This window comes from Acomys minous (genome assembly GCF_964271855.1).
Source record: "Acomys minous genome assembly, chromosome: 2".
In the NCBI taxonomy this organism is placed as follows: Eukaryota; Metazoa; Chordata; class Mammalia; order Rodentia; family Muridae; genus Acomys; species Acomys minous.
The window spans coordinates 143,494,063-143,516,168 of record NC_140484.1 but is presented as its reverse complement, the minus strand read 5'-3'; the positions used below and the strand labels follow the sequence as shown (position 1 = coordinate 143,516,168).

At 46.6% G+C, this 22,106-nt stretch overlaps 1 protein-coding gene across 1 annotated transcript in view; it reads right to left on the bottom strand.

Annotated features, from left to right (window-relative positions):
- Positions 1-22,106, bottom strand: part of SPON1 (spondin 1) — a 284,780-nt gene that overhangs the window by 159,907 nt on the left and 102,767 nt on the right. Inside the window, exon 4 of the mRNA XM_084772987.1 lies at positions 1,329-1,402. Coding sequence (XP_084629113.1) covers positions 1,329-1,402 — 74 coding nt within the window. The remainder of the gene's footprint in view (positions 1-1,328; positions 1,403-22,106) is intronic.

Sequence of the window (22,106 nt, the reverse complement as noted above, 5' to 3'; positions counted from 1 at the left end):
TCAGTCCTGTCAGGGGACTACCTCAGGGGTCAGTCCTGTCAGGGGATCACCTCAGGGGTCAGTCCTGTCAGGGGACCACCTCAGGGGTCAGTCCTGTCAGGGGACCACCTCAGGGGTCAGTCCTGTCAGGGGACCACCTCAGGGGTCAGTCCTGTCATGGGATCACCTCAGGGGTCAGTCCTGTCAGGGGACCACCTCAGGGGTCAGTCCTGTCAGGGGACCACCTCAGGGGTCAGTCCTGTCAGGGGATCACCTCAGGGGTCAGTCCTGTCAGGGGACCACCTCAGGGGTCAGTCCTGTCAGGGGACTACCTCAGGGGTCAGTCCTTGTGTTCTACCTTATCGGAAAGAGGCTCTCTTGTTTCCATCTGTAGACTTCAGGTTGTCCTGGGAGCACCCAGGAACTGTTCCCTCTGCTTGCATCACTGATGAGTGATAGGACGGCAGATTTGCTGCACCACGCCCAGTCTCATGTAGACTCTGGGGCTCTGACCTCGAGCCCTCACGATCACATGGGAAGAGCTGTCTCTCATTGCTACTAGGTCACGTGGTGGTGGTAGGGGGACAACAGCAGCGGATCTAAGGCCTGATCTGAACCCAGGCCCCTTCTCTAAGCCCCTAGCCTCCCTCCTTCATTAGACTCCTCCTGTCCTGGCAGGGATGCAACCTCAGTGTTAAAGTACTTACCCAGCATGCACAGGGCACTGGATTTGATCCCTGGCCCCAGAAAAGAGACATTTATTAAATGGTTCGGCACAAGGGAAGGGAGTTTATAAACGTGCTGCCTGAGGGCCAGAGACTTGAATGTGGTAAAATCGCCAGGTTAGTGTCCCCTCCCCTCTAACCCTTGGCACTCTTATCTTCTACTGGTCCTTTCTGGAGAAAATACCCCATAATTACTCAGGTACCACACAAGTTCTGGGGAGCGATTATCCCCAGAGAGCCACTGTGGGCTTTTTGAAGGTATAAACTGTGCATTCCTTAATTAAGTCCTGTGAATTATTCCAAGGAACCCCTTCAGAATAATCACTGTTTCACAAAAATAAGAAGACGCCACCAATATAAGGTACATTATCTCCTACCCAGGGAATCAACCGAGTAATTAGAGCTTAAGGCGGATCCAATTATCCATAGCACACAGCCAGATTAAAAATCAGAGCTACGTGAGGAGGCAGAGCCCAGGGGGCTCAGAAAGCCCCATGCCTGAATTCCTGCAACCATGCTTAAACCCAAAGAGTCCCCCCCCCCACCTGCCCCTCTGCCTTTTCCCCCCTACCCCTCCCCATCTGCCCCCCCCCCGCCCTGCCACCCCCATCTGCATGTTCTTACCTTGTTCACACAGCCTCTTGGTCAGAGAGCCCTCGTCTTGAAAATAAATAATGCGCTTCTGTACAATGCTGGCCCTGTGGGGGAAAGACAGATGTGGACATAGTGGTGAGGGGGACAGGTCTGGAGGGACAGTCAAACACGGTCCTTGCTTGGGCACCCATGCTTTGGCAGCTCTCCTCCCCCAGGTCTCTGTGCTTCTGTTTCTTCATCCATAAACAGACAAGCCAACACCTGTCCTATGGTGTCACCATGAGAATTTTCAGAAAAATGTATGTTAAGAGCCTAGCATATGCCTAGAAGCCACCCTCTCAACATTAGATTCTGGATTATTATTGATGGCACTGCTACTGAAGTAAGAAAGTGAACCAATGGCATTTTCAGCATCTTTTCTCATCGGCCTATTTTACCTTCCTCTCCCTATTAAATGATGGAGGCCATTTATAGACCCGCCGCATTCAGATTTTAGAAGCATGTCAAATCCTTTTCCTGAAGGGAAAAGAGGAATTCAAAAATATTTTTTGATTTGTTCTAAAAATGTCATTCTATATCAATCCTGAAAGTCTAGACAAAACCATCTCCTACACTCTGAACAAAGGCAATGTCGGCTGTGGTTTCTCTCCCTTAAACACATCAAATGTGGCCTCTTAGAATTTAGAATGCATATTTTGAGGTTGCAAATGACTTAGCTTTGGTCAGCACATATTTTCTCTTCCCTCTGGGATAGAGCAGATACGCTGTTTCTCCTCTAACTCACTGTATTGTTTATTTTCCATCGGCCTAGAAAAGGGTTGCTCCCGAAACCCAGCGTTCTAGCACTTTAAGAGTCTGTGACACTTAAAATTGAGCCGGTGCCGATAAATCTCAAGCTACTTCTATTGATTTTCTTCAGCAATGCTACTCAATCAAAAGGTAATTTTCACTTCGATTCACCCTATTTAACAGATAAAGGCATCCCTTGACTCCATTGCAGCTGGCCACACAGAACTACTATTTTACTCCCATGATTCCAGACCTAGGAACTGGGCCACATTCTCCTCGGGCATCTGTACTGAGTAGAGACAACTTCCCCAATGGTCTGGGCAAAGGCCAAGATGACTCTCCAAAGAGACGTCAATGCTGCATCCAGTCTTGCACAAAAAATACAATTTAGACCAGCTCTACAGATGCCTTTTACGTCTTTCCCTACCCGAGAGAGAGAGACAAGATGTTGAAATGAGTAAATGAAATATGCTTCGTGTCCACACAAAACGACCTTGATCATTTTATCCACTCTCTTGACCATTAAGTGGGAAAGTTCCCTCAGGCCAAGAGACTTAACAGTCACCGCTACCTCAAAGCCAAATAATAAAACCTCTTGCCCATCGCAGTACTCCGCCACCTACAGCAGTACTTTTCAGGGCGCCTCTTGCCTGTGCCAGAGACCCTTGCAGGAACATAAAGAGTAGACCTCCTGGGAAGTTTCTGAGCCCCACAGTTTTGGTTCAGTGGAAGGCTCTCTCCCTGTGCCAACCGCAGAAGCTTCCTTCTTTTGTAGTATTTATGGGAAGCTTTTCAACAAATTATTGCCAGAGGTCATGCTTCGTGGCTGACACTGAGGAAAGCACCAGGGCCGTTGTGAAGAGCAGAAGTGGGGCTACTCGGGTCATTCTCAAGGTTCATATCACAGGAGGGGGATGCATAAAGCAACCAAGCTCACAGCTACAGACCGAGGCTAATGGTGATGGAGGGCTACCACGGAAATATCTACAGAGTACAGAAGGGTGGCCTGACTGAGCTGGGGACTGCTTCCCTGAAAAAGACTTCCTCAGATGAGATTGGAAGAGAAGGCGCTGACCAGGCATTTAGAAGCGGTAAGAAAAGGAGAGGGCAGTGTTTATAAAATCCTTGAGGTAGGAGGGACAAGGGCCCATGAATGGGAAGTCAGTGAGCTGATGGGAAGTGAGTGGGAAAGTGAGTCCATCACTGCCCATCTCAGGGCCTGCTGAGAAACGGCCTGTTACTCAAAACGTAATCGATGTCTATGAGGGGCATGCCCCAGGACTGAGCTAACCAGATCTGCTTTTTCAAAAACAACAACAACAACAAAAAACAAACAACAACAACAACAAAAAACCTGATGAGTGACAATAGCTTGGTGTAAGTCACGTGGTATAGAAGTCCTATGCAAATCAAGTTGTATTTCAATAAAGTTTCTTCCAACAAGTGTTTGAAGGTGACTAAACTGTAGGGGTATTAGTTTCCCTCTGGCTTAGTTTTATTATCAACTGGACACAACCAGAGTCATTTAGGAAGGGGGGAGCTCAACTGATAAATCCAGACTGGCCTGGAGGACAAGCTTTGCAGGGCATTTTCTTGACTGATGACTGATGTGGTGGTGGGAGGGGCCCAGATCACCCTGGGGCTGTAATAACAGGCTGAGCAAGTCATGAGGAGGAAGCCAGTAAGCAGCTCTTCTCCAGGCCTGTCATCAGCTCCTGCCACCGAGTTCCTGCTCTGACTCCCCTTCAAGGGGGATCATGAACTCTAAGATGAAATAAACCCTTTCCTCCCCAAGTTGCTTTAGGCCATGGTGTTTCATCACAGCAGTAGAAAACCTAGCTGAGACAGTTTCTTCTGTCACTGCTTAGGCAAAATACCTGACAATGAACAACTTAACAGAAGAACAGTCTGTGCAGCTCATAGCTGGAGGGAGCTCCGTTCATCATGGCAGGCAAAGCATGGAGATGCAGGGTTGTGTCGGGAAGGAGCATAGCAGCCACATGCTTGCATCTCAATGGGCTGGTTGCAGATGGGTCAGGAAGCAAGGCAGGGCCATGGACCTCAAGCCTGCTCTCCAAAGACCCATACCATGGAGCAAGGCTCCATCCCAAAATGTTCCATGACCTCCAGATACAGCACCACTAGTTGAGAGTCAAATATATGAGTGGGAAGGGGACATTTTACACCCAAACTATACCAGGATAACATACTCACATGGCCCTGAAAGCCTTTATAGCTTCTCCAAACACCCCAGCTCATTTGTCACCACTGCATGCCAAGCTCTCCAGGCCCCAGAATTCTGATGCTATTTCATCTCAGCCAAACCCCTATAGCCAACCTTTGCAAGCACCTGCAAAGCGCCCTGAATGCTTTTCAACTTCCCGGGAAGAAGATTCACTGAGGTCTATGGTTTCAAAGCACGACCATGAACAGTGCTTACCCCTAACTGTAGACACATATGACTGTTAAAATGTATAGAGACCACAAGTACACGCTGTGTATTTTCCACAAGCCGTCCAGGTTCTTCAAGCTTTGAGACTATATAAAATGTAAGCTATTTCACTCCCTTTAAAAAAACAAGACATAGGACTGGAGAGCTGTCTCGGCAGCGAAGAACACTTGCTGCACTTTCAGAGAACCTAGGTTCAGGTCTCAGACGCATGTCGGGCAGCTCACAAGCACCTGTAACTCCTGCTCCGGGGAGCCTGATACACTTTCTGGCTTCCACAGACATCTGCACAGTGCTCCCTCCCCCCATATCACATAACACACACACACACACACACACACACACACACACACACACACCCTACCTCCCCCACACTACACATCACACACACACACCCCACACACTCCACACATACACCATTCATGTCCACACTCCCCCCTACACCCTACAGCCCCCCACAGACCACACACACACACCACATACACAGCATTTGTTTGGCAGGCATGAGGACCTGTGTTTCCTCCCTAGCACCACCTAGTTAAGTAAGTTAATAAATAAAACATAAACACTGGCTTAAAAACCAAAACCCAGAATCTGGGTGGATGGCTCAGCAGGTGGGAACAGATAAGAACAGCACTTGCTGTTCTTGCAGAAGACTTTGGCTCAGTTTTCAGCACCCACATGGTGGCTCACAAATGTCTGTAACTCCAGTTCCGCGGCATCTGACGCCCTCTTCTGGCTGCTGAGGGCATCAGGCATTGAAGTGGTACCCAGACATACATGCAGGCTAAATACTCACATGTATCAATGAAAAAATAACTATTTTAAAATAATTTTGCCATGCATGGTGGTGCACACCGGCAATCCCAGCATCCACGGAGGCAAAAGCAGGAGAATCCGTGTGAGTTCAAGGCTAGCCTGGTCTACAAGGCTAGCCTGGTCTACAAGGCCAGCCTGGTCTACAAGGAGTGTCTAAGATAGCCAACCAAGGCTACACAGAGAAACCCTGTCTCAAAAAATGGAACAAAACCAAAACCCATATATATGCATTTCTGAACCTTTGATCATGTGCCCATTTCTATTTAGGAGGATTTTTATATATTTTTACATACCATATGCTACGTTCTACATACTTGTATGCACATATATTTATGTATTTTATATTATTTGCATTTAACATTTAAATTTTCCAATTTGACATGCTTGGGATTGATGCATCTTTTAATACAGGAGTTTTCAGATATTAGGAATACAGTGTGTGTGCCACTAATACCCTTGTAGTTAAACATGCCAGTGTTCTGGAGGAAAATGTCAGATTGTTGCTACAAAGGAATAAGTTAAAACTACAAATATCTAGGCATCAATTTAGTCTGAAGGGTGGTTGACTTCTGTGGGATTTCAGATAAAAGTCTGTGTTTGTTCTACCCTTATCTTAGAGGTGAGACTCAGGAAGATACAGGAAGTTTGCGTCAAAGCTGCCCCTGTCTGTTTCTGAGCTCCCTGATCTAACTCATGCTGCCTTTCACTTAAGGTGAGGGTATGAGTTGCCATGAAATGTTATCCACAGTAATGGTTTTCCTTGTATCCATCTCAGCATCTTACAGTGTACACTGTGGAGGGCTGAGACCATGGTGGGTCTCCAGAACTGAGCCGTGATTGCCTTAAGTGGTCCAGGCAAAGGCTGGGCATGGCGAGGCCTCTGCACCATGCCCTTTGGGTTTCAGACCCTGTGGGGATCAAGTAGGGGCCCAAGTTGTTGTTGTTGTTGTTTTTATTTCATCTCCACACAGCTACTGGGTTCATACCCAACCAAGACGGTCCTTCTTCCAGGTTGATTCCCTGGCTGGCTGTCTTTCCTGTGAGAGCCGGAAGTCTTGGCCTACTCCACACACAGCACTTCTTAACCCATGGAGTAACTTCTTGCTCTCCCACACTGGATCATACACTTCTTGAGGGGTGGGACTAACTATCATTATTAATTTTTGCTAATGTTTCTATCTTAGGACTCAATGAGAAGAAACAGAGTTTTTGGAGACGAGCGTCTGAGACTAGTGGGCTGTAGGGTGTGACGGTGATCAGTTGGCTGAGGTCTGAGGGGTTCCGAGTGCGCATGGGGGCCCTGGGCCTAGGACAGTGTTGCAGTATTTGGGTGGTTGGTGCCACCCTGGAAAGTGTTCAGAATAAGAAAAAGTCCAGATGAGCCACGATTGCCAAGGAAGACATTTACCCGCAGGGGGTGCTCACAGAGACCAAGACTTTGTCCACTTAGTTGTAGAATTTGTTTCACTTTATCATTTGGTCAGCTCCTAAGAGAATTTTATATTCTGAGAAAATGCATTTTTTTTACACTTTGAGACAATTCCCATCAAAAGTATAAAATTCAGCTGAGGCTTACAAATCATATTATGGTTCAGAAAAATAATAGTTTTACAAGATGAGAGTGCTGTTAGTAAGAATTCCCTTAGCATTTCAAAATGACAAATTTTCTCCATTCTGTGTTGCAATTTGGCAGTCAAGTTGCATCCCATTTATATACTGAATGCTCGCTTATCGGGAGAGAGCATGTTAAGGAAATCTAAATTAAATTTCTTGGTGTGCTAGCATTTCAGACTTTGGGGTATCGAAGTCCTAAGTAATTCACTGATCTTTTCCAAACTTCTCTTTTAAAAACTGTAGTGAACATTTCCAGAAAGATCATTCCCCAAACTCTAAGTGTTTGCTCCTCTCCTGTCTAAAGGCTTTATTCATTTGATACTCTTTTCCCCTGGAGTAGCTGCCTGCTGGGTAAAGTTAGAATTTGCTATGATGTGGGTTTGCTGTTTAGTGTTTTTAAAAAAAGGCATCAGGGAAAGATCTCAGAGACTAATGGACTTGGAAGATAACAGATTATTGAAAGGACTTTAAAAATATATAGCTGGCCTCTCTGTGGTTTCTTCATTGTCATGAGGAGACAAATCCTGGAAGATCGTATGTCAATAACTGGTCAACAGCGGTGGCCGTTGTCCCTGCTATAGCAACCTAGCCAGCCCTGACAGAGTTCCTGGCCCACACTTAACCAGGAACCCCTATTATTATGATTCATGCCTGGCCTGCTTCTGCTGTGGAGGGAGGGGCCTGAGGGAGCTACCTCAGTGAGCTGCTTCAGAGAGATAACAGATGGCCCAGGCAAGCCTGGATTGGCTGTCTCCAGATGGCGTTTGCCAACCTTTTCCCCAATTCCAGTAAATTTTCTTTTGCTGGACATTTCTTGGAATACTTTATAAAATGTCTCTGTGATCTCAGGGCGATTTTCCATGGAGGTGGTCCAATGTGTACTCAGCTGAATTTATTGCCTCTTACCAGCAAAGGGGTGAATGGGAAAGACCAAGGAGTAAATGTGGAGCCACCGTGGAGGTGGAGTGACCCACGCAGAGGCTACTGCTTTGTCTCATGTCACAAAGACGCCCGATGTTGACTTGATCATGGCCTCACTCTCCAGAGGCTGTGAGCCTGCCATTGTGTACACTCTTAGCAGCCTTTTGTTTGACTTCAGAGCTATATCCTGGAGGTAGCAGATATTGTGAAAGCCCATGATAATGTACTTAGGGGAGAAGTAAAGTTAAAAAACAAAACAAAACAAAAACAAAAACAAAAACCCAAAGCACTCTCAAGGTCCTGTCTATTAGAAGGCAAGAATTGCATGGCTGCCAAGCAATAAGATCACAATCTCTGCTTAAGGGTCACAAAGATATAGATTCAGAGACCAGGGTGACACGCTGATTTGGCTTTTGTTGACTCAACATAAATTAGTGTCACTCAGGAAAAAGGAAGCACAATTGGGAGAGAGAGAAAAAAAAGCCTTCATCAGATTGGTCTGTAAGCAAGTGAGGTGGTGGCGTTGGAGGCATTTTCTTGATGAATGATTAATATAGTAAGACCAAACCCATTGTGGGCAGGTGCTTCTGGGTCCTAGATAAGGGATCTAAGTGAGTAAGCCAGAGGGAGCAAGCCAGTAAGCATTCCTCCAGGTCCTGCCTTGAGTTCCTGCCCTGATTTCCCTCCTTATAGGATGAACTGTGACCTGGAAGTGTAGGATGAATTTAGCCCCTTCTTCCCCGAGATGCTCTTAGTCATGGTGTTTGGTCACAGCAATAGAAGAGCGATCCAGAATCGGGAATAAGAGTTTAAAGGCCATGGTCTATCATGCTGGGAAAGACACAGCAGCAAGAGTATGCAGTGGCCAGTCACAGTGTGTCACAGGCAGAAATCAAAGAACAGATAGAGAGTAGGGTCAGGGTATCAGAACTTAAGGCCCCCACAGATTCCCTTCATCCAGTGAGGCTCTACTTTAAAAAGGCTCCACCACATTCCAGAACAGTTCACTGCTGGGGACCAAGTAGGTAGGAGGCTCTGGGTGTTTGTGATAACTATGTGATGACTACAGATTAGTTACCATTGACTCACAAAACATTTACTGGGAAAGGGCACTGGACATAGAGACTCTGTGAGCCTCGCTTGAGGAGAATTTACCAGGACCCAGTAACTTACTGCGTCTGGGGCAAAAAGAGAAGAGTGAGAAAGATATATCTCATTTAGTTTTTATTTAACAAGCTTTTTCTATGTGTTTTATAAATACTAATGTGACAGCCGTTCTTGGTCGTCAAACTGACCATATCTAGAATTAACTAAAACCCAAGAGGCTGGGTATATCTTCGAGGGATTTTTTTTTCTTAATTAAATCATATAAAGTGTGAAGTCCTGATTTTAATCTAGATCTTTTGAGGTGGAAAGATCCACCTTTAATGTGGGCCACACCTTCTTCTGGGAGCCTATACAGAGGACGTGGACCAAGGAAGCTGGTCCTTCCTTGTGAACAGGAATTCGTCCTATACTATAACCGACCAAGTCTTAGCCTCTCAGAATGTGGTGAGGGGCGGCAGCCTGCTTGCTGTCTCTCTCACAGGCAAGTCCTTTCCTCCACTGACACATTAGATCCTACTTCTTCAGGATACTGGAGTACACCGAAGACCAGCTGAGACGTCCAGCCTCATGGACCTAATAACTATGAGTTCTTGGTTCCTTGGCAGACAGCCATTGTAGGACTAGCTGCACCAAAGCCAGTGAGCCATTATAATAAATCCCCCCTCATATACACATCTATGTATATAAACAAATAGATAAGTAGATAGAATATCTGTCTGTCTGTCTGTCTATCTATTTATCTATCTGTCTATCTATCATCATCTATCATTTCTGTTCCCTTAGAGAACCCCACAACTAAATGTTCTAGAGAACAGAAGTATAAAGATGAATTTTTTAATGTATCTGGAATAATTCTTCCGATCTGCCAACACCTACAGTTACTGAAGCCTCTCTCAGAAGCTTGGAGAGTACTGGAAGAACGCTCATGGTGTAAATTATCTTACAACCATAAGGAGACAAATACGCCTTATTATCCTGACTCACCAACTGCCAGAGGCAAGGAATTTGGTGACTCTGTATAGAAAACTTTTGACAATTTGTGGGAAAATAAGGAAAATGATTGATGGTGAATAACCTGGCAAAGGAAAGGAATGCGCTCCATACTATAACCGACCAAGTCCCAGCCTCTCAGAATGTGGTGAGGGCAGCAGTGAACTCAGTGATAAAACTGGCTGGCTCCAACTTCACATACACAGTCTACAGGCTTCTAAGTGTGCCCCGGGAGGAGATCTTCTCTCCAGCAGCCACAGAGCTCAAGTCGCAGAAAACCAACCCAAAACTCTCATTATCCAAATGGCTGAATCACAGTGAAAATTCAAGTCCCCACCTTGGAGGGTGTCAGCAGTTAAAGGGCATTAATTGGTAAAGGATGGGATCCTGTAGCGTGGGATGGAGCTGTGTGGGAGGGCGCTGCTAAAGCTGAGAACCTTGAACCCTCAGATTCTCACAGGTTTATCTCATCTGACGAAGTAGTCGCTCTACCCTCAGTGGAAGATGCACTCACCCATTAACCCCATGAAATATTGCCGTTTCCACCTCTGACAGAGGAAATTAATTCTTCATTGTTTGCTAAACAAGCAGTGACTTTCTCTGAAGGAGATGCCAAGCAAAACAGTACTGATGTCTCTCTGGATCCACCAATAACCAGACTTAAGGCTAAGCAGGGTCCTAGAAGGTGGCAGAAAGTGTATTCCATGAGGAGGGGCGCTACACTACTAAAGAGCTTACTGAGTTTGATAATTATTCAAGCAGAAGTCTGGGGAATATGTGTGGGGTTGGATTTTAAGGGTACGAGACAATGGTGGAAGGAACATGAAATGAATCAGGTTGCGTCTACTTATATGGGCCCTGTGAATGGAGATTCTAGACTTAATTCAGAAGCTTAGACAGTTGAGTTGTCAAATATTTAAATGGCTGCCAGAAGGATTTGTCAAAGATGGCTGGCAAACTGATCGGGAGTTGGAGATGGCTGATATCTCTTAGCTTAGTGCTGATGGAGGGTTTGTAAGGCTCGTGGGAATTGTAATTCTAGAGTGGGTACTCTGCCTAGGACCAGTCCTCCACAATGGGAAGGCCCGAAGCCATGCCCTTCACCAAGCCTAAAGGATGTGAAATGGTGTGAGGGGCACAAGCACATTTCTGTTGCCCTTTTCCTTGTGTCAGACCTTAGGGTTGGAGACACTGCTGCTCAGATATATAAATTAAATTCAATGGGTTTAATTGGGCCTCAAAGTAGCATGGGCCAGGTGGCAGCACTGGAACGGCCAAAGGCAAAATGATTGTAGTTATCCTGGGCAGCATGGAAAAAGTTAAGTCTATAACGGCCTAGGCTATAATGGGCAGTACAGGCAAAGTGGTTTTTATGGTGGCGTGACTCCTATGGACCTTTGGTACTGGCTAATCAGTCATGGTGTTTCCAGAGATGAAGCAGACAAGAGGCCTACTGCAGTTTCGTTTGATCTATATAAATGGAAAAATTCTCAAAAAAAAAAAAAAAAAAAAAACCCAAAAAACTACAATGGCTAGTGGCAAAAGGGAATGTCAGTCTGTAAACTAATTTCCAGACTGGAGCCAGTTTGCAGACCCAGGACCCCTTGAATGAAGGGACAACCAAGATCCCCTGAGGACAGACCTTGATAAAATACTTGAGTTTTACTGTTAGCCTTTTTCCATTCCTTCCTTAGAGAAAATGATGGCCTCTTAGGAGGATAACTATACACTGAGGGGAAGGAAACAATCAGACTTCCCGGGGTCTATTAGATGCTGGGTCTAAATTGATGATGATTCCGGAAGACCCCCTAGAAACATTGTGACCATCCACTTAAAGTAGGGGCTTCCGGAGGCCAGGTGATTAATGGAGTTTTGGCTGACGTCCAACTCACGGTAGGTGCAGTGGTTCCCAGAACTCATCCTGCGGCCATTTCCTCATTCCCAGAATGTATAATTGGGATAAGGTATTCATACAAGTTGGTTCCCAGATCTGTAGAGTGAGAGCTGCTTTGGTTGGAGAGGCTAAATGGAAGCCTTTGGAGCTGCCTCTACCAGGGAAAACAGTGAATCAAAAATAGTATCACATCCCTGGAGGAACTGAAGAAATCAGTGCCACCATCAAGCACCTGACCTCTTCTATCCGGCCGGTGCAGGTGATAGGTGGATGGTGGAGAATGACAGTTGGCTATTGATAGCTCAATCAAGTGGTGACCCCAGCTCCAGCTGCTGTACCAGATGCGGTGTCCTTACTTGAGCAGATGAATGCATCTCCTGGTGCATGGCGGCATGCAGCTATTGGTCTAGCAAATGCCTTTTCTCTTAGTACCTGTCCACAAGGACCACCAGAAGCCATTTGCTCTCAGTTGGCAAGGCCAGCAGTACACCTTTACAGTGTCACCTCAAGGACACATTAACTCTCCAGCCCTGTGTCGTAACTTAGAAGTGATCTCCAACACCTGACTCTTCCATGAAATGTCACAGTGGTGCACTATATTGACAGCATCATGCTGAGTGGACCAAGTGAGAAGGAGGTAGCAACCACTTTGGACTTACCGGGTGCACATACGCTCATCAGAGGATGGGAAATAAATCCAACCATAACTCAAGGGCCTTCTAACTCAATGAAATTCTTAGGAGTCTGGCAGTGTGGGGCATACAGAGATATTTCTTCTAAGGTGAAGGACAAGTTAGTGCACCTGTCCCCTCCCACAACCAAAATAGCAGCAAAATATTTAGTGGGCCTATTTGGATTCTGTAGACCATACATTCCTCACTTGGGTGTGTTACTCCAGACTATCTACCAAGTGACTTTGAAAGCTTCTAGCTTTGTGTGGGGCCTGGAACCGAAGGCCCAGGCTGCTGTGTAGTATGCTCTACACTTGGACCCAGCACACCCGATGTTACTTGATGTGAGTGCAAAGAGATGCTGTTTGGAGCCTTTGGCAGCAGCTATAGTGAGTCACAGAGGAGACCTTTTAGATTTTGGAATTTGCCAACAACTATTTTCCCTTTGAGAGACAGCTCTTGGTCTGCTTGGGCCTTAGTGGAAACTGAACATTTGACAATGGGCCATCAAGTTACCATGTGACCCGAGCTGCCCATCATGAGCTGAGTATTATCTGACCCATAAAGTCATAAAACAGAACATGGACAGAAGCAATCCCTTACCAAATGGTAAAAACATGATTGAGTCCAAGCAGGTCCAAAGAAGTTGCCTGAACGCCTATGGTTTCTACTTCAGTTAATAATGCCATCTGACGCCAGGTGGTAGTGGCACATCTTTAATCCCAGCACTCAGGAGGCAGAGGCAGATGGATTTCTGTGAGTTTGAGGCCAGTCTGGTCTACAAACTGAGTTCCTGGACAGCCAGGGCTACAGAGAAACCTTATCTCAAGAAAAACAACAACAACAACAACAACAACAACAACAACAACAAAATAAAACAAGGAAATAAAAGGCTGCTAAGCATGTACATATAGCCCCACAAGATGTGTCTTATGATCGGTTGACTGAGGAAGAGAAAACAGTGGCCTGTTTCCAGATAGTTCTGTACATTGCTCAGGCACCACCCAGCAGTGGACTTCTGTAGCATTACAACACTACTGTGGGACAAGCAGTGAAGGGAAATCTTCACAGTGGGCAGAACTTTGGACAGTACACATGGTCATACATTTTGCTTAAAAGGAGAAATGGCCAGATATGTGACTGTAGCCAGTGGGTTGGCTGGATGATCAGGGATGGTCAGGGATGTGGAAAGAGCACGGTTGGAAAATTGGTGAGAAGGGCATTTGGGGAAGAAGTGTGTGGACAGGTCTCTCCAGATGGGCAAAGGATGTGAAGGTACTTCTGTCTCATGTAAATGCTCATCCAAAGGTGACTTCAGCTGAGGAGGAGTTCAGTCATCAAGTAGACAGGCTGACCCATCCTGTGGACAGTTGGTCTCTTTCCCCAACCACCCAGCCATTGCCCAGTGGTGCCCATGAACAAAGTGTCCACGTGGTAGACATGGCAGTTATGCATGACCTTGACAACACGGTCTTCCACTCACCAAGGCTGGCCTGACAACAGCTGCTGCTGATGGCCCCTACCCCGTCCACGAGAAAACTAATGAAGAATCGATTGTTGCATCTTAAGAGAGGTGTAAAAAGAAAAGGAGAAAACTGGGATGTCTCTTAAAAGAATTCATTTAGATGTGAGAGGCATTCAGACCAGACTTTCATTATTCATGAATGTGTTTACTAAGGTCTAGGAGATCATGTTGAGACTTGGAGGCACAGTGATGAATAAGATTGTATGTGTGTGTGTGTGTGTGTGTGTGTGTGTGTGTGTGTGTATGTGTGTGGAGAGAGAGAGAGAGAGAGAGAGAGAGAGAGAGAGAGAGAGAGAGAGAGAGAGAGAGAGAAGCCTGAAATTGAAGAGTCAATAGTATAAAGCAAGCACCAGATCTATGGATATCTACTCCTGCTTCATCCATGAGCCGAGACTGTCACTTAGCCCGGGCTGGTACCCGGCAAGTCTGTCATAACAGCCAGCGCCTGCTTTCCCAGCCCTCCCTGCAGATGGAAGGCACGGCCTTGTGACCTATAATAGGTTTCAGTGTTTCGGAGTGGAGGGGAGACTTCCTGAGCAGGGTTTGTTTTCCAGTTACAAGAAATTTATGACAAACTTAATCTGTTCCTCTTTGTCCGGCCTTGACTCCAAGCAAGCAAATCAAATGAGACAACCATTTGCCACTGTGAAGAAAAGGTGAGGAGAAATCACGCAGACTCTAGTCCTGACATCAAGCCATGATGGGGCAAGACAGTGAGTGCAGAGGCTCCTCCATCTTGGATTCTTGATGAGGCCATTATTAAGTTTAACTAGAATCTGGTCTCTTGAATGAGAATCCTATGGAAAACTACCCAACTCTATTCTAGGATGCAAAGGTCAGGATGTCTAGCTAACTCCTTTGTGTGGAACCTCCTGCAGCTAACCTCTCCCCCCCCAACTTTTTAGCTGCCTGTTTATGAGGAACCCCTCTCTGGTTGGTTAAGTGCTTATCTTAGCTTCAGTTAAAACCACTTGCTTCAAACTGCTCACTCTGCAAAGCAAACCCTTCAGTTGCTGAGCAAGGTGCCTGGATGAGGTCTCTGCCCTTAAAACTCAAGCCCAGGCACAGTGGCTCAAGCCTGTAAATCCCAGCACTCAGGGAGGCAGAGGCAGGCGGATCGCTGTGAGCTCCAGGACAGCATGGTCTACAAAGTGAGTCCAGGACAGCCAAAGCTACACAGAGAGACCTTGTCTCGAAAAAACAAAACAAAACACCCAGCACTCAGGAGGCAGAGGCAGGCAGATCTCTGTGAGCTCCAGGACAGCATGGTCTACAAAGTGAGTCCAGGACAGCCAAGGCTACACAGAGAAACCCTGCCTTGAAAAACCAAAAAACAAACAAATAAAAACCTCCATATTCTGGACACTCAGGGCCACACCTTGGTCCCAGCTGGTTGGGATAAAGACTTTCAGCTGGCTGTCCACTGGGTCTGAGTGGTCACCACTGGTAAGCTCCCCGCAACAACAGCTTCTCAGACAGTATCAGTGTTCACATTCTCTGGCTTTCCCATTAAGCGAAGAAAATAAAAGCAATTTGTTGAAACCATCATTAGTTAAAATTCCTAGTGAACCCTGATCTTAAAAGCATGCTTAGCTGACAGAAAAGAGCATGAGCAAAATGATACGAGGGTACAGACGGTGATGGTTCAAACAGGTGGGAGGATCTGGGAGGTGGCACGCTAGGGCATCAGCTGTGAGCAGCTACGCCAAGGAGCGTGGACAGGAGTTCTGCATTGATTGCCAGTCTCGCTGGTGAGATAATCTGGCAGAAAGCAAAGGAAGGATTTCTTTTGCCCCGCAGTCTCAGATGAGACCGTCCACCGTGGTGGGGAAGGCATGGCAGCAGGGGGATGGCTCTACCTACACATCTGGGTTGATCAAGACACAGAGCGAATGAATGGTGGCGCTCGGTTGGCTTGCTTCCTTGTCACTCTTCCTTCAGTTGGGACCCCCTGCTGAAAAGTGGTTTCACCCATGCTTGGGCTGAGTCTTCCCCTCTCCGCTAAGCTCTCTAGACCTACCCAGAGATGTGTCTCTTAGGGGACTCTAAATGAAGTCACGATGATAGTGAAGATGACCCCTCACGGGTGCTTTGGTCAGAAAAGGATAACTGTGGATATGACCTAGAAGAAGGCCTTGGGTTCCAGGACCAAATGCAGAGTTTCCTGCCATTTTCTGCTGGGGTTCGTTTTCAAGTATACACCCCAGTCCGTAGAGAGATGTGCCCGAAAGAGGGGCCCAGGTACAAGCATGAAGGGAAGATACGTGTGGGGATCCCTCCCTGACCCAGTAGCTCTATTGTGTACGCAAGCCAAGACTAAGGAAAAGGCAGAAATCCTTAGCGATTCTTGCTAGGTCAGGGCCTTTGAGTTTGGCAGCTCCTAGAAAGACCCTAAAGAACGTGGATGAGCCGACTTCAGATGACATCCCAGCTGTATCATAACGAATAGCACGTAGGCCATTCTGGGACCATGTCTTCTTTTCAAGAGTTGTCCTAACCAGAATATCATATTTTAAAAGTATCACTTGACCATTAATTGTTTCTCCCTTGTGGCTGAAATCAATCATGACATTTCTTAGCTTTACAAAGAGTTATATGTTTAATTGTGGGACATGCGATAGGAGAGGCACTACCTCACACACATCATTCGGCACTAGATATTTTTCTTGTTCTTTATTCTTCTCTCATACAGTATGTCTTGAACACAGCTTCCTATCCCTCCACTCCTCCCGGTAACCCCGCCTTCCCTCTCTCCCAGATCCACTTAGTCCTCTGCTTCCCTTCAGAAAAGAGCATCCTTCTCAGAGATAGCTCCTGGACATGGCACATCAAGATACAATAGACTAGGTACAAACCATCTTATCAAGGCTGGACAAGGCAGTAGAGTCAGAGGAAAAGTGTCCCATGAGCAGGCAAAAGAGTCAAAAACACCCCCACTCCCACTTTTAGGAGTCCCACAAAGCCCTAAGCTAAACAACCACACAGTATGTATGTGGAAGACCTCGTGTAGACCATGCAGGCTCTGTGATTGCCTCTTCAGACTGTGAGCCCTATACGCCTTGCTTGGTTGACCTTGTGGGCCGCATTCTCCTAGTGTCCTCAACCCATCTGGCTCCTACAATCCTTCCTCCTCCTCTCCCGTGGAGTTCCAAGGCTCTACCTAATGTTTGGGTGTGGGTCTCTGCAGCAGCTGCTGGAGGAAGTGTCTCTGATGTCAGTTGGGCTAGGCACCAACCTATGAGCATAGCAGGGCCCTAGATATTTTTCTTTTAAGAAAACATGGGCCATTTAGGGTGAAGAGGTGCCTTAGTGGCTAAAAGCACATACTGCTCATGTAAGACTGCACGTACCCTCAGTTCCAGGGGATCTGATACTCTCATCTGGCTTCTGCTGGCCCTTGTGTTCACGTGTAAATATACACAGATACATATACATATGCATAAACAAATAAAATAAAATCTTTTAAAAAGGTAAATGACTTAGAACAATATCTGTACTTGGTAATTTTTTTTCAAAGAATACATAAATGAGTCCAGCAGATGTTTTGGGGAAAAAAAGTTTTCCTTTTCCAGCAGCTTTAGTGTGAGTCAGACTTCTGCAATATGACTATTTGTATCCTGGGCACTGCTGGCATTAAGGGACAGACAGACGGTCTGACTGCTTCTTTGAGGATGAGCAGCTCATGGTTAGTACTGAACCCCACAGTTAGCCTACCTCTTGGCGGTCTCTCTGAAACCCACCCTCCATCTTTTTGAAACTATAAACTCTCACCAGGCACTGAGCCCTTCAGGCCCAGGGATCCAGCTTGTTCATCTTTGTCACCTTGAAATCTAGCAGAGGCCATAGTCAAGGCCCACTGAACTCAGGCCTCTAACCTGGGGTCTGCAGACAGATTTTGTGTGTTATGATTGAGAATTACTCCCTTTCACCTGCTTCTCAGAGGGGGTCCCCTAACTCTTAAGAACCACCACTATGTCTGAAACACATGGTAGCAGATATAAAAGATGACGTGACTTTCATTCTAGGCAATAGTCCCCTTCCAAGACATGTGCCATTTTATCCCCCCCTAAAGATTAAGGTTAAATTTTTATTCCAAGCACCAGAGGCTTCAACTGATTTTTCTCTCCAGACCAGGCTTTGATCTTAAATATAACTTATCTGAGCTGAGAAACAAGAAGTAAAGAGCGAGGCTTCACTCGTGGGTTTCTCGGGTGTTCTGGGCAGAATCCCTACCCCTGCATCATAGAGTGTGGGTATCATCACATAACTGCCCCTTCCTGGAAGGAAGAGAAAATGTCACTTGCTCCCTCTGGCTGACTCGACTTTACCCATTACTCTGTTGTTCATGTGGCTTTCTCCTGGCTTTGTCTACATCCTCCTGTATGGGTTCCTGTAAGTCAGGGCACTGTCCCCTTGTGAGAGCACTGTCCCCTTCAGAGAACACTGTCCTCTTGTGAGAACAATCCAGATGGCAGTACAAGGCTACCTACCATCCTTTCTGTTTCCAGACAGCCTCCCTATGGCCCTCCGGTTTCTTCCTGCAGAACTGGAAGTGTCCTGTGGAGCAGCAGGACTGAGTGCTACAAGAGACTTTCTCTTATGGGCAGTGGGTGTGGTGACTATCCTCAATCGGGAGCCTATGGTTCATACTGGGGGGAGGGGGTTCGGAGACCCGGACCCCTAAGGAATGTGTGAGAACAGAATGAGAAACCGTAAACATTCTAATTGCACTGGGGAGACACTCCGTAAGAACCAGCGCTCTGGACGAGAAGCCATTGCTTGCCTACTTTAGTACCCTCTGAGCTCTTTCTGGTCGTGTCCAAAGTAAAGGTCACACAGATTAGATGGAGACATTCCTGTGCAATGATTGCAGTCCCCTCCTAACTGTCTCCACTCCATCCCAACACGTCCAGTTTGCCCACCCTCTGCCCTGGGAGGGGGGGTTATTTGTTGCCTCTGGCCACGATCACTTTCTCACATAGGCAGCAATACACAGAGTCCCAGCACAGGGTCCAGTTAAGAGAAGGGCTCCTTTCAGCAAAGCTCTTCTCTCACCTGTAGACCACAGTCCTGAGGCTCAGCCACACGCCCACAGTCCCAAACCCTGAGGCATAAGCCATTTTGAGAGAGGACAATCTCCCACTATGGTTTTCAACTGGCTTGTCGCCAAGGGCCTCTGTGTTAGAAGACTGGTCCCCAGTGTGGTGGCATTAAGAAGCGGTGGGCTCTTTAAGAAGCAGTGCCTCATGGGAGATGGTGGGGGCAGTGTCCTACAGAGGGACTAAGAGTGTTTCTGACTTCTTGATATGCACCATGACCTTTTCCTTCTCCCATGCACTCCTGCCATGTCGTCTTCTGCTATTCCACACACCCAAGAGGACTCTCACCAGTGCTATGCTCCTGAACCTCCAAAAACTACGACCAAAGCAAATCTGTTACCAAGTTTCAGACTAACATACTCCCTTCCCACAAACCCCATTCTGCCTCTCCCTGTGTGCAGAGAATAGGCCATATTGCCCCTCCACTATAGTTTGCTTTTTTTATTATTATTATTACTGTGATAAAACTTACCAAAAGCAACTTGAGGGTGGGGGAATCTCATCTTATAGGTTATAGATCACCACTGAGGGAATCCAGGCTACATCCTCTTCTGTGGGATGTACCAGGCAGGATCTGAAAGCAATAACTGAGGCAGAGGCCACGAAAGAATGCTGCTCACTGGCTTGCTCTCTGTGGCTTACTCAGCCTGCTTTCTTACACCACCCAGGACCACCTGTCTAAGGTAGCACTGCCTAAGGTGGGATGGGCACTCCTCATCAATCAAGAAAAATGCTCAGGCTTGCTTACAGGCTAGTTGGATGAAGGTGATCCATCAGTTAAGGTTACCTTCCCCCAGATGATCCTAGATGGTTGAAGTTGACAAAGCAAACAATCTAGCCAGAACACCCACCCAGTCTTATGATAAAATCCAAGACTTCACATCTTTCTTTCTCCATCCTACTCATCTCTCTCCTGCCTCCTCATCACTGACCTGGACGATCAGAATTAATGTAGTCCACGACTGAACTTCTAGAACACAGTTTCTGCTGTTAGTGTCCAGGTAGCATTTGGCACTCTGAAGTTTGTGTCTAACCATATTTACTAAGTTGTTTTACTCTTTGACATGTTACACATTTATGTTTTGTACTCCTGGGTGAAAGCTGTGAGATTTTTGGGGGTGGATGTCTGGCATACCTGTATAGCCCTCCTAGCACTTGGCACCACACCTACTCAGGAGCTTCTGGGGCTGTGCCCATCTGATGCACTTTTCAATACTGCACCTTAACTGGCATTCAGCGTTCATAACCCGCACACAGTTCCGAGTGTCTGCCAACATAGCCAAGGTCTGGCAAGGAGCATCAGGCCTTCAGCAGTTCTCAGAGCTGTACCCAGAGTGCCAGGCCATCAGCTTCCTGCGCTGATGGCCTGGTCAGAGCCACAAAACATTTTCCACTGTGGAAAGGCTGCCCACATCTGCTTTGCTTTGTCCAAGGCAACCAGCCTGGCTGATGCAACCATTGCATTGTTCTCCAAAGGAGCCCTTGGGCTTGAATTCAAAAGTCTTTCTTTCACCATGTTGTCGACCCGCAGGGTGGTGGCCTGTCCACCAGCAGCAGGACATGCCAAGGATGGCGCTGTCCTTACAGGAAAGGCACTTGCTGATTGCCTATGGCGTTCTTCCTCACTCACCCCTTGACTTCTTCCAAGCCTCCTGTTTCAATGTCTGCACTCCAACCCCATCCTTATGTCCCATGAGCTCATCAGAGGAGAGCTACTATCATGTGGGAACCAATAACATGAGATTACATGAAAGCCTTAAAATCTGGGTGTGGTTGATACTTTATTTTTTGTAGTCTTCGCAGAAAATCCTTTCAGAGACAAGAAAGGCAGGAGGAGAGGGAGGAAGAAAGGGATGGAGAGAATGGGGAGGGGAAAGGGAGGAAGACAGAAAGGAGGAAGGCGAGAAGACGTGCAGAGCTCTAGTTTTCTTAATGGAAAACGTGAAGAAATTAATGAGAATTTGTTTTAATACATAGTAGAATGCAAGAGACTAGAATTTTAAAAAGTAAAGCACCACTGCTTGTGATGGGGACAGGGAAGGACGCCAGGCCTCCTGTCTTGTTAAACAAGCTGTGGCACTGCAAACTGCTCCAAGGGGTAAGGACTAAATCAAACCCCAACAGATCTTAAAATGATCTCTCCTAATGTTGCAAGTAATGGGACATATATCCACCTGCTGTGTGTCTCAGAGTGGGGGGAGGGGCTCAGAGCCTTTGTCCCTGGGAACAGCTTAAAACTTCCATGAAGAGGGGATCTGAGAAATTACGGTAGAAGACAGAGTAGGAGGAGAGAAGGCGGGCTCAGTGTTCTCATTTCTGTAAGAGAACAGGAATGCCATTAGGGGAGGTCAGCACCCCTGGACTTGCTTCTGGACGGACTTCCTGGACATGCTTCCTGAAGGCCTTCCTGGACATGCTTCCCATGCTGTAGCCAACGCTCAAACTCTGCAGGGTCAGTGCCCTGGTTAATGTCTTGTTTTGCGTTTGCAAATAAGTGCATTTTGTTTTACATCAGATAGAGATATGACTTCTGGAGGACTTCTGTGCCAAGGATATCTTTGTTATAAGGTATCATATACCACAAGGAAACAAGATGGCAGGATTATTATCCTAGGAGGCTATTTGCTAATAAACTTGTTCTAATGAGACCACACAGAGTTACTATGCCTCCATCCAAAGCATCAACACGCATCATGCTTCCTTGGGCTGATGGAGCTACTTTTTTTTTTTTAAGTCTGTAATTCAGGCGCCAGCTATCTTAGGCTCTTTTCTATTCAAGCTGAGCTGGAGAAGCCCAGGAGGCCCTTGCAGCCAGAGGTCTCACGTCACCATCTGGCCTAGTTTGCAACACTATTGTGCTGGACAGTCAGCAAAAAAAGTTAATAAATTCTCATTATCCATACCCTGCCCCCCCTTAAGAGGTACAAGCC